This window comes from Porites lutea, chromosome 5 (assembly GCF_958299795.1).
Source record: "Porites lutea chromosome 5, jaPorLute2.1, whole genome shotgun sequence".
Lineage (NCBI taxonomy): Eukaryota > Metazoa > Cnidaria > Anthozoa > Scleractinia > Poritidae > Porites > Porites lutea.
The window spans coordinates 8,399,673-8,411,621 of NC_133205.1; the positions used below are offsets into that span (position 1 = coordinate 8,399,673).

Sequence of the window (11,949 nt, forward strand, 5' to 3'; positions counted from 1 at the left end):
ACACGGTAACCAACGTAGTTTCCGCAACACCAAGAAACACCCAAAAAGTGGCGTTATCGGGAATCTATCCCGAGGCCCAGGAACTGTAGTAGTCGATTACTCGTACCACCATACCGAGATATTTAATAGTAAATGCACGACTACACTGACACTGTACACTACCGACACTGTAATGCGAATAGAAAACAAAGCTCTCAAACAGTAAAAAGAACAGACAAGATAAAAATTAGGTTGACCTAAATTTACTAGGAAAATTAATTACGATGGAGCCAAACTTAAAAAAGAAATTCGTTTAATTCTTCCACAAAAGCATTCATAAATCAAACAGTACATAGAAGGAATGCAGTTGCTGACGTAATTAAATGAAGTACGAACGATTTAGGTAGTGGGGTGGGGTGGGGTGGGGGGGTTGGGGGGGGGGCGGTCGCGGATTGCTCCCATATGAAAAGGGTTAATAAAACTTGTGTTCGTGAAGGGCCTTAGATAGCCAATTTTGGCATCACTTATGGTGTAAGTACAAGACGAAGCGCAGATATTTTTAAGCGCGCAAATATCACATTGATTAACGCCCGGTCTTTCTCTGCTTACATATTCAAAATGGCTATCCCCCGGGGAATACCCCTGTACTACAGGAAAGCAGAGCTACCGATGAAAATTGAAAATTGTATCAAAGAACTCAGCCTTTAACTGCTAATATATCTATAGTTGGTTTCTCACACAACAAAAATGAGTTATTACTGCTGGGTTCAGTTAAAGATATATCTAACTCGATTGACACAATTCATCTCTAAGCTAACATGTGTTTATTAAAGCTCCCGAAAAAGAAAGCTGGTATACAAAATTTTCACCTTTTATATTTTTCGCAAACCTATTTATCCCCATCTCGCTGTCTGCAACGAGCCTAATCACGTGATATATATTATGATAGCATCGGTTCGACAAGGCCGTCAATAAAAAATATTAGTATAAAATCCTGCTCTTAAATAAAGCCTTCTTAAACATCTTGAAGACTTGTCGTCTTTCGCTTTTTAAACCCGCAAATAAATTGCTGGAAATACAAAGATTTCTAAACATGTAATTGGTTAATGTGTTTCCGGTAATTCCACATAAGTCTTAATGGTGTAGAGTACGGTACCTTTAAAACTTTTTTCAGTAGTTTACAAGGTTTCATGGCCAATCTTTTAGGTAACTAAGAGAAACTGATTGTAACTTATTCACCATTTTGTGTACAGACCCTGCGATGTCGACTCAGTTGAAATGCTTGAGAAAATGACTTACCACACCTTTCACAGAGAAATGGCTTTTCACCTGTATGCGTGCGCACGTGGTTGTTTAAAGTCGTAGCCCCGCTGAACGCCCGCAAACAGTAACCACACTTGAATGGCTTTTCGCTTACGTGCACCACTGAGTGCATGCGTAGTTCTTTAGGTTGGGCAAAAGCCTCTTGGCAGTGTCCACATCTGTAGGGCTTACAGGGCATGCGCGAGCAGAGATGACTGTTTAAAAGGGAACGCTGCGTGAAAATGATTTTGCATTGGCCACATTTAAACTCGCCGTTCTCTCCACTGGTGTCTATCACTTCGTCAAACAGTTTACGATGTGGGGTCAATTCATTTTTTCTTGTGTTGAGCTTTCTGCCGTTATCTGCCCTGTCGAGAGACGGTCGCACATTTGCCTCATTGTGGATCAGTGAGTCGCTGTCACTTTCTTGCTGATCTTTAAATCTCTTGTTGAGTCGTTGAATAGCCACACTTTCGGGTTCATCGGATACTTCTTCAACCAGCGAACTGTGTAAAGATGATCTCCTTTTCTGTACGCGGCATGGCTTAAATCCACTGTCAACATCGTGAAGGAGTTCTTGTTCCTCGCGCAGTGACCCACTGACGAGAGAAGCAGCACGGATTGCAACCGGATGCTTTACCCTTGATACTCTCTCTAAGAAAAAAGATAAGATTAATGTAGCGGCTTGACCAATTTTACTGCAACTTGACAAAGTCTTAATAATGCTCGAATTGTGAGTTCAGTCAACGGCTTGAAAAATTTTTTGATGTGGATCTATTCACACTTGCACTGCTATTTAGATTCGGGGTCATTTTGGCTTGTACGTACAGTTTAGCCGTGTCTATATCAAATATAGAGTGACAACACTGAACAACCGTGCACAGCCACTCCTTCCCCTGGCTGTATACCGGTTGTAATTATATAACTGTTTTGGACATTGCCCTTTTTTGCCGAAAACCTTATCGATGACTGAGATTCGCGAATATCTCCATACATGTCCTCTAATATCATTCCTACCTGTAAAATGAAGTGGAGAACTCCTGTCCGCAATTCCAAAGGGTATTCCCATATGTTTGATATAGCTATCTTCGTACCAGACCAGAAGCTCGCAACCGCGGGGAATATCACGGAAAGCGCGGTAGAAAACATCTTTGTTATGTTGGAATGCGAGCAGGTTTTGCTCCTGCTTATGTCGCGCGCAGCGAATGAATCGCATCCAGCTGGAGGTATTCTTGTCACTACCATCAAGGAAATAAGCAAGTTTGCCTTTTTCGTAAATCTGAGAAAAGAAAAAAGTCTCCTTTTCTTCTTGAACGCTAGAAATGGGTCTGAGTAGTGCTGTAGTGCTTGAGACCATTATGGGCTACTTCCACACGAAATTTAAGGTCCCGTTTGTTTGGGAAAACTTGTGACGGATAGAAGGGTCACTCGCTTACCCGAGCTACCCTGGGCGAGACAACGTTTTCTACAGTTCCTAGGCGAACCGTTTAGATTAGAAACAAAAAGTTGGCTTGGCTAGAAGAGTAACCTCCCTAGCGTGCTCAGCACTCTTTTTCGATGGTCGGGTCGCGTTCTAGCGGGGCCTTCAACTCGTCTACTCGGTCAAGGTGAGACAATCAGAGAATACGTGAGGGTTGTTGGCTTGGGAAAAGGGGTCAACTTTTTTCTAATTTGAACGCTCTCTAAGTTTTCTCGGCTGGGAGGGTGACCCTCTTTTTCGGGTCAACTTTTCTCGATATAAACGAGGCCTGAAGCCTTTGTCGGGAGCCTATGATCTCCCCAACCCACAAATTTCAATGGTCATGAAATTGAAGGAAAAAATAGAAAAACGCCAGAGCAGTAATAGTGATAAACTATAGAAGGATTAAGGATCGCTTAGTGTCGTTGAGATTAACATAAATGAAAATGAACTGACAGACCTGAAAAAGCATGCTTTGTAGCATCCATGCCTCAAAAGTACATCCCTTCATATGCTTGAATATTATTATCATTTAAAGATCAACAGTCTTACCTCCCACATGTGTGACGTGTTCATATCGACCGTGACGTCATCAGGACACACGCGCTTCCCTTCATAAGGACCAATCCACGTTCCCACGGGAATATGCTGTTTTGCGCAGACTCCAAAAACCGTTCCAGGTATACTCGATACGCATAAGGACACTTCATTCGGGAATGAAGCTATTGCATAGCTCAGATTGATACTTGCTTTCTCGGACTGCGCATGCGTATTGTCAGTTTCCGTGGTAGCGTTGGGGTCACTATTCTCCATCAGCTTAGTCACGGTCTTAGATCTCTGTTCTTGCTGTGAGCTTTCATCATTTACTAAAAATCATGATAATAAATGTGCTTTTAATTACAATACTGTCAATATCATCATCATCATCAGGTCCTTCTCAGTCCTCGGCCCCAGCCCTCTCCTTCGAACTCTGTCCTTTCCTACCGGGAAGCCTAACCTTAACTGCTGTTCACTAAGTGCTTTGTGTATTATGGGAGTTGTCTTTTGAAAGAGAAGCGATGAAGGCCGACTCAGGCCAGTTTTAGGACTTTTTAATGAATACACATGACAACCACTTTCTTTAGGAAACACCATCGTCAACAAAGTCAGTTAATAAATAAGTACACATGTAAAAAATATATAATTGCACAGCTTCCCATGCTGTTTTAATCGTGAAATAAATACCGTAATAAGTGGAATGATACACAAGAGAAGAAAGAAAAATCTTGAGCATGACTGGTCTAGTGTTGATTGTTCCTAGTTGTGAACTAGTAAGGTTCGGTTGCCGGCTACTGTGGTTTCCAAATTTAATTTTGAATATGAAACTTGATATGGCCACTTAAAAGAAATCTTAATGAACAACTAGACGGTACGTAATAGTTCTCTGCAAGCGAAGTTATTATGCAAATTGTAAGTAAAACCCGAGTTGTTGTGTTATTACGCATATAAGGGATCTTACGATACCACAACAGCAGCGGCAGCGTGTAAACGTCATTCACGCTTTCTTATTCTTCGAGTTCTTCCAAATCTTTTAGCGATGACTCAACTTGTTCATGTATTTCAAAGCTAAGAAATTACGTTAGAGTCGTGGAGAGGGTACCACGTCCGAAATCAGAAAGATACAGTAAAATTTATCGTCTTTCCGTTCAAGTTTACTTAAAATTTTGGTCATTGAACCTCGCAGTTGTGCAGGGACAGGAAAGAAAGTTATTGTTTTGCATTCTTAGGTGGCGTTCACTCGGCACCGGAAGAATTTTCCACCGGTTGAAAATTCGTGCGTTTAGGTGTTCCGTTCACACGGTACCACCTTAACTGTACAAACATTTAGACCCCTAGCCGTTCAAAGGTCCGTGTGAACGAGCGAAAATACTGAACGGACCCGTGAGAACGAAGTGTCCGGTCAAATTTTTTAGCCGGTCATAACTTCTTTGGGTGCGGTGTGAAGGTATTCCTAAAGGTGCCTATTGTATCAACCGTTGCCGTCATAGTTTCGTAAGGAGTCCTGGGCGTTTCAAATCAGACTAAAGTAACTTTTTATTCAAATTACCAAGCTTGCTCTTTATGTTCGTCTCGTGAGTGTTAACCATCTGTACTGAATTTTTGCCATACAGCACATATTGCAGAACTTGACGAGTGATTTGCTCTTTTAAGTTAGGTGAAGAAACACCACTTTGAGGCGAGATTTCCTCCATCTGAAAAAACAATGAACTTTATTTGAATGTCGATGTATTAAGCACGAAAGTACTAATTGAGGAAAATCAATTTTTAAGTATCCTACTGGAGAAGAGATCGCCATTTTACGTGGTCATTTGAGCCACCTTAAGGTCTAGCCGTTTGCAGGGCAATGAACTCCCTTCATTCCCCGGTTATTTTAACCCTTAGTATTTTTCTGGCCCTGGGAAACTAACTCACGACCTCCCGCTCTACAGTCAAGCGCTCTTACCATCTGAGCTAGTCGTGCCGCGTTTTGAAATATGTAGCCTACGGTTACATACATAACTTGAATAAAATGAAGAGAATGAAATACGTTGCGTACGGTAATGATGAAACAAAAGGGTGAGACACATGCGCTGTAAGATCTTACGTACAACCTATGATATATAGCTGCGCCCCCCTCCCCGCGGTTGCTTGTTCGATATAAACAACACAAGTATTTACAACATCAGAGAAAAAACAGACGATGTTTTGAGAATTTATACGCATAAATAATTAGACCTAACCGTAATCCTAATAGTCATATTAGTCAGTGCAAGGAGTGTGCCTCCCGGCTTTCCAAGATCTTGTTGCTATTTTGACGTTGTCCTTGCCGTCGCTGTCGTCGATCGATCTTAAGGTCCCTACAGTCGTTACTTATTCTCAGACATAAAAAAAAGAATCCACTTCTACAGTAAGAACGATAATAAAACTCAAGGAGGAAGATGAAACTGAATTTCTTTTTAGTTTCAGGTTTAACCAATTCCCTTTAAATGGCACACTTTTTCGGTTAAAACCTGCGCGCTATCTTGCATTTTGCGAAACATTATATATCATACTAATGCGGTCTCAAAATAGATATCTTTTATCCCACACAGGACAAACTTGCTATGAGTTGCACCATCGCAGTATATGATCACCTTACCTGAGCAAGAAATGGGAGAAATAGGTCTTGGTTCGTGATACTACTTCTACTTTTCGTTCCTTGAATAATTCTTTAAAAATCTAATTATGATCTAAGGCCGCAAGGGTTATAAAGGAACCGACGACCAATTAAATGACTCCGCTATTTCGCAATCTCTAGATGTCTCTAACTTGTAGCCTTAAAAGATAAAATGATAATTGATGCAAGTATGTCTGAGATATCCGCCAAGACAGACTAGCTCATTGTCCTAGGAATATGTTATTTTTTGCTTAGTAAAAACGTGATTAGTAACCGGTTTTTTTGGAGGGAGAACCAATCAGGTCGTGGGTTCTATACTGATTACTTGAAATAGTATGATAAACAATGTGTTTTGGGGCTACAGTTTGTTTTCATTTTTCCTCCGAAAACAGTTTTTTTTTTTTCAAGTAATGAAGTTAGTTTAGCACTTGTTACCGTTTCTAGAACGACCTGCCGGGAAAGCCATTTTACTTTCGCAACTTTGCAATTTTTTGATCAAAGTTTTAATGCTTTTGACTAATGTAATAAAACACCAAATTAACTGACGAAAGAAATTGGGTTGAGTTTTTGGCTATAGCCGAATTACCATTTTTCAGATATTGATTATAGACAGGGGACAGACTTAAGCTAAGCACTCGAAATGTAAAATGGGACTCATTTAGAATGTGGCCCAGGACACTCGATCGAACTCAAAAATCGGTATTCCAAAGATGTAGGGATCTTAGTTTTGATGAGCTTTCAATGACTCATAGGAACACAACATAAGCAAAAAAAGAATGTATTTTTCATTATATAAATACGTTAAGTTTTAATATGTATAATTTTTTATTAGTTTGCGGAGTCATAACGCTTTTTGGAAACAAAACCTCGGCATCTGTACATTGTGTGGCATGCCTTAGTTTTTGGCTATTTAAAGCATCTTACAAGTTGTCCGTTTACATCTTTAATAACCCACTAACTTGAAGGACACAAAGTTGTTATAAAACAAAGTAACCAAGTGAGGCCCTTGGACAACCAAACTGGCTAATGCTTCAATGGTTTTGTGACAAAGAAAAGAATCGGTCAGGCAAATAAACATCTCAAGCGAACACGTTTAGATGCAAAGTGTTTTCAGAAGAGTACATGTAAAGATGAACAAACATTAATTAAGACAAAAACGGACGCTTCTGTTGCTAACAAGGCGATCTGTGTGATGAAAATCAGTTCACGGTAGCGACATGACCAACTTGAAATCGAGCTGAAACACGCCGGGATACGCCCACAGTAACATATTGGCATAGGCAGACATGTTATTCTTGGTTAAAAGGATTTTCACTGGAACACATTGAAAAAGTGAATGAAGCCAGACAAACTAATACACTGCAGCTTAGGTAATGTAAGTTAATTATCCAATTTGCCTAAAAGACCTTTTTACTTTCGCCAACAAAGGCCTACGACTGGAAAACACCATTTAAAAGCCGGAACAACAAATTCACCATGGAAAGATTTTGCGGCAGAAGTAAATGTGCGTAAAACATTTATATTTAATCTTGTGTTGATTTTATTTAAAAGTAAAAAACAACTTCTGCATCCAATTGGATGCCTTGAACAAAAGAATGTCTACTCACTGAGCCTACAAGGGACTTAAAGGGTGGAGTAGTCATTTGAACGTACGTCGACCGATGACTTTGGATGGGGTTGAATCGTGTAGTTCAGCATTTTAACAACCACATTTACTTAACTACAAACAAAATGGTCCTTTAAATCACATTTCTGTGAGGGAATCTTTAGGCAATTTGATTTGATGAAAAAGAAGACGAAATCGCGATGGTGAGACGACTTGAAAGAATGAATCGTGGTTATGAAATCTAACTACTTAACACTATGTTTCCCAAAAGATTAAAAGAAAATGATTACAGTAACTGTCTTTTTCCGGTGTAAATAATACCTGCAGTTCCTCACTTCTTCAAATTTTTGGTGTTTTCACAGTCGTTTTGCTTCAGTTAATGCTTTCTGTACGCACAGACCTACGCTTTGTTTTCCGTCACTTGGCGGTAATGAATGGCAGTTACCTCTCTCCGACTTTATATGCTGACTAATTAGAGCATTGTAGCGCACGTGGCATTCTCAAATTATCCAATTGGAGAGAAATATAACGAACATTTTCTGTCGCAGTACAGTTAAAAAGTGGTCCCTTCATGGCCGTGAACTTGTGAAATTGATTAATATTTCATGAGCAGCCGGTTACGTAAAACGGTATACTTCAAAAACGAGCGAAAAATAAGTTCCGATATCAGCACCTTGAAAGCAAGTATACCGAAATTCAAAAACATACTAGTAATTTATCAGTTTTTAACTGACTTTTCCAAGTTTCTGGTTCACCAACTACTAAGATAAATGACCACAGTAAAAGCCCCTCCGCCGTAGAATTTTGACTCTTATCAATCGGTAGTTACTTTTGAGTGAAACGCACGCGATATGTGATAGGGCCGTGATTGTGATATAATTGAGGAAGTTATTTCCTCCACTTGATGTGTGGAAAGCTACATAATGTAAGAGAAAGTAAGGAGAAATTGCAGAAACTATGGTTCATCGCTCTGCACGGTCGATATGAACAATAATGTCATTCCATTTTAGCAGTTTTGGTTCGCTCTTCAAACTCAGTGCTTAATAATTGCAGTGCAAATAAAAAATAAAGGATTTTCAAATGCCAACATTGATTTTAGGGCCGGTTTTAAGACTTAAATGCGTAAATTTTATTTTTCTAATAGGGTTAGGATTGAAAAGAGAGTTTGCTTACATAGCAGCTTGGCCAAGAACTGAACAAGCACAATTGTCTTGGTTGTTCTTGCCTTTTTAAGTGCGTGGTAGGTAGTGGAGTTGACAAAACTAATAATAATAATAAAAGCGTTTTAGCACATATGGGTTGAGGTTCCAAAAATGTGCGCTCTACACCCTGGAAAAAGGGTGGCCATACTAGGAAAATCTTTATAAAGTAATGTTCACCTCTCTAACAGCAAACAGTTACTTAGACTTATAAAGTCTTTAGTTTACTTGTTCTGAATCTTAAAAATAACCGGCTTTGAGTTGTAAAACGGAACTGGCCGAACACAGGCTCAAGGGGCAGATATTCGATCATGCATTTAAATATTACCTAGTTAAAAATTTAAATACGATCTGCAAGAAAATACAAGGTGATAGAAAATCTTCAAATTTTGATGTCATTTAAACATAAATAGCTCAAGCTTACCCTCTGTTCCTTGATTGTATGATCACTTTTCCGTCAACGTAGCGCCAATGGCATCAAAATTCCAGCTCTATTTTACAACTTCCTAGATCCATTAAATTGTTTGACATTTAAACAGATAAAATTGACTGTTTCTTTCCAGGCCATGTGGCGCTCGAAAGATACAACTCTACCCGAAGTTTCTAATTTAGCGTCTGTGTCGCTTAATTTAGTAAACTATCTAAATCCTTAAAGCCCTGCTGGCTGTTCAGAAAAGAAAAGTCATGCAATTCATGGGACATAGAAATAACATATATTTATATATTCATGTTTTCTTTAAGAGTTAGGCGACAGAGGGAACTGTTACGAAATATCGTAAATTTCTAAACTATTTGGAAGCATGGGCCCTGTCTTTGAGACCTTGTCATCTTACTTAATGGTCAACTGAAAAAAGGAAGGTTTGCATTGAAATTCCACACCATGAAACCTTAAACATGACGTTTTTGCTTTCACTGAAGATATGAAAGCTTTTAATGGAGCTCAGTTTAATAGAACTTAATGGATTTAAAGCTTGCGAATCCATACGTGTCACCTAGTGCTACATTTGGCATCATTAATCATCAGGAAAATGCGGTGCCGGTCTTTCATGTCTATCTGTCGTATGTTTCAATAATGTAGCGTTTATATAAATTATTAATTACCAATTTGATACTATAATAATGCAACAAAACACCATAAAGGTTGTGTGATGCTTCACATTTTTGCAGATTTTGCCAGATTTGTTAAGCCTCGAAGGAAGCCAGCTGAGAGTCAACGGAGACGAAGGTTTTAAGTTTAACTTTGCTGAAACCACCTTTATTTTATTTTTATGTCAGTTGTTAATGCTTTTAAAGCGTAAATGCCATCGTTGTCAACCAGAATCTGGTGCAGTTTTTCAGCTTATCATCTGTTACTTGTGGAACTTTATCAGCCAGGCAAACATGACGAGAGACACTGTCAAATGCAAGCACGTTGGTGAACGATTTTCCCACAGCTCAGATCGAAATTCATTTTTTTTGCGTCTTCTAAGAAATATTTATCTCCGTCAAGTCGCATTTTTTTTGCTTTACATATCTCCCTACAGAAGGGAGAATCTTAATAAGATTTTATTATAGATGTTAAATTATCAAAAATACTGTGTAAATGACCATGTAACGCGTCTTTCTATTAGTTTCATTCAACATTGAGACTTAAAAAACAAAAGAATTAAATTTTACAACTTCAATACCTTTTATATTTTGGTATAACAAAATTAAAAAATATATATAGCTTCAATTACTATACCAGGAAACATCTACTCGTTCCTTGACTTAACTGATGCACTTTCCCGCCATTTTCTCGCGCATGTGCAGATGACTTCCCAGATATGTGATACATGAAACGCATCTAAATTGCAAAGAAAGTTCATGAAAGATAACAAAAGGAATAATTTATCCTGATGTTGAAATTCTTCATCTAGAAGAGTTTGGCGTCAATTATATAATCTGTTTTCACGCTTTCTACCTCTTTTGGTTCCCCGTTACTTCTCATATCAACTAGACCCGTAATATTGTAGTTTACAATTCTTGCAGTCCCCCAAAAATTCGATAAGTCATTCACCAAGAGTTGGTAATGATGCACAGTGTAAACTTCTTTCGCTGAGTTTTTGTCTTTGCCTAAGGCTTACAGCGGCATGAAGTGACAAACATTGTATCAATAAACGGACCACTGCCGCTGATTTCATTTGAAACGAAATTAAACGCCACAAGGTTTTAGAACTCAAGATGCACGATTGAATAATACATATTCTTGTCACAATAATAAGTGTAACATTTTCTCAGTTATTTAAACTCTTTGAATACCATTGTCCATGGAGTTTGATTGATATCCTAGCTGAGTACATTCATCAAAAAATTAAGCTTATAAACAGTACTACTACTTTTAAACTAATCGTTCGCAGTCTATGAAACAGCGAGGCTCAATTATAACTATTCGTGAGCTCAAACTGAAAGCACTCACCAGTGGAAAGTCTGTACTAGGGGAGGGGCGGGAGGCTGGCCCCCCTTATTTTAGCGCTAAATTGAGGCCTGTAAGGCCAAGAGGAGATATTTCGAGGCGGGGCCCCCCCTTATCTTGGGACTCTGGATGAACGGGCGCCATTAACTTAAAGTTCTGAATTTGCCACTGCTTTTCTATAGCACTTTTCACAGTCAAACCAGTAGTAGAAGCCCAAATCCTAAATTTACTTGTATTTAACAGCATATGAAGGCGAGACACGAGTCACGTGAAAAGAAAAGGAATTGGTCGCTTCTGTTGAGCTAAACCTATTTGAACAGGTACACCTTTAATTAAACTCTGTAGAATTTACATGAAAAGTACGCTATAATCATTGTCATTTTGCTCACCTTGGAGAGGAGAATATGTCAAGTCGTGAATCATCAATAAAGAACTTGTCATGATCTAGAAATATTAGCTTACGTAATAAGGAATTGACTAATTAAATTTCATTGATAAGGACCATCTCTCCACTTTAAAAAAAAGAAGCACTTTATTTTGGAGTCTCAAACTGGCACTTTCCTTACCATATGTTGATCGTGTTAATCTAAGAATCAATAGCTTGTAACAATGATTTAAACGACATCCCTTGCCTACTGGAACTCGTTCTATAAGAACCTGTATAAAAGTGTTTCCTCTCAATCATTTAGTATTGACTGCTGAATACAAAGTGATTTAAGGCGGACGTCCGTGCCGATAAACTTCACCGTTGTTACTAGCTTTCATATGGAACTGTCAAAATCCATGACGCAGTAT

The 11,949-nt window shown here is 38.8% G+C and overlaps 1 protein-coding gene across 1 annotated transcript; it reads right to left on the bottom strand.

Annotated features, from left to right (window-relative positions):
• Positions 1–771: 771 nt before the first annotated feature.
• LOC140936395 (putative histone-lysine N-methyltransferase PRDM6) lies at positions 772–11,890 on the bottom strand. Its single transcript, XM_073385862.1, has 6 exons — positions 11,721–11,890; positions 11,544–11,611; positions 4,827–4,971; positions 3,293–3,606; positions 2,299–2,560; positions 772–1,935 (listed from the first exon to the last, which is right to left on the bottom strand). The coding sequence occupies exons 3-6, from the start codon at positions 4,969–4,971 to the stop codon at positions 1,211–1,213; spliced, it is 1,446 nt and encodes a 481-aa protein (XP_073241963.1). The 5' UTR covers positions 11,544–11,611; positions 11,721–11,890; the 3' UTR covers positions 772–1,210.
• Positions 11,891–11,949: the final 59 nt, after the last annotated feature.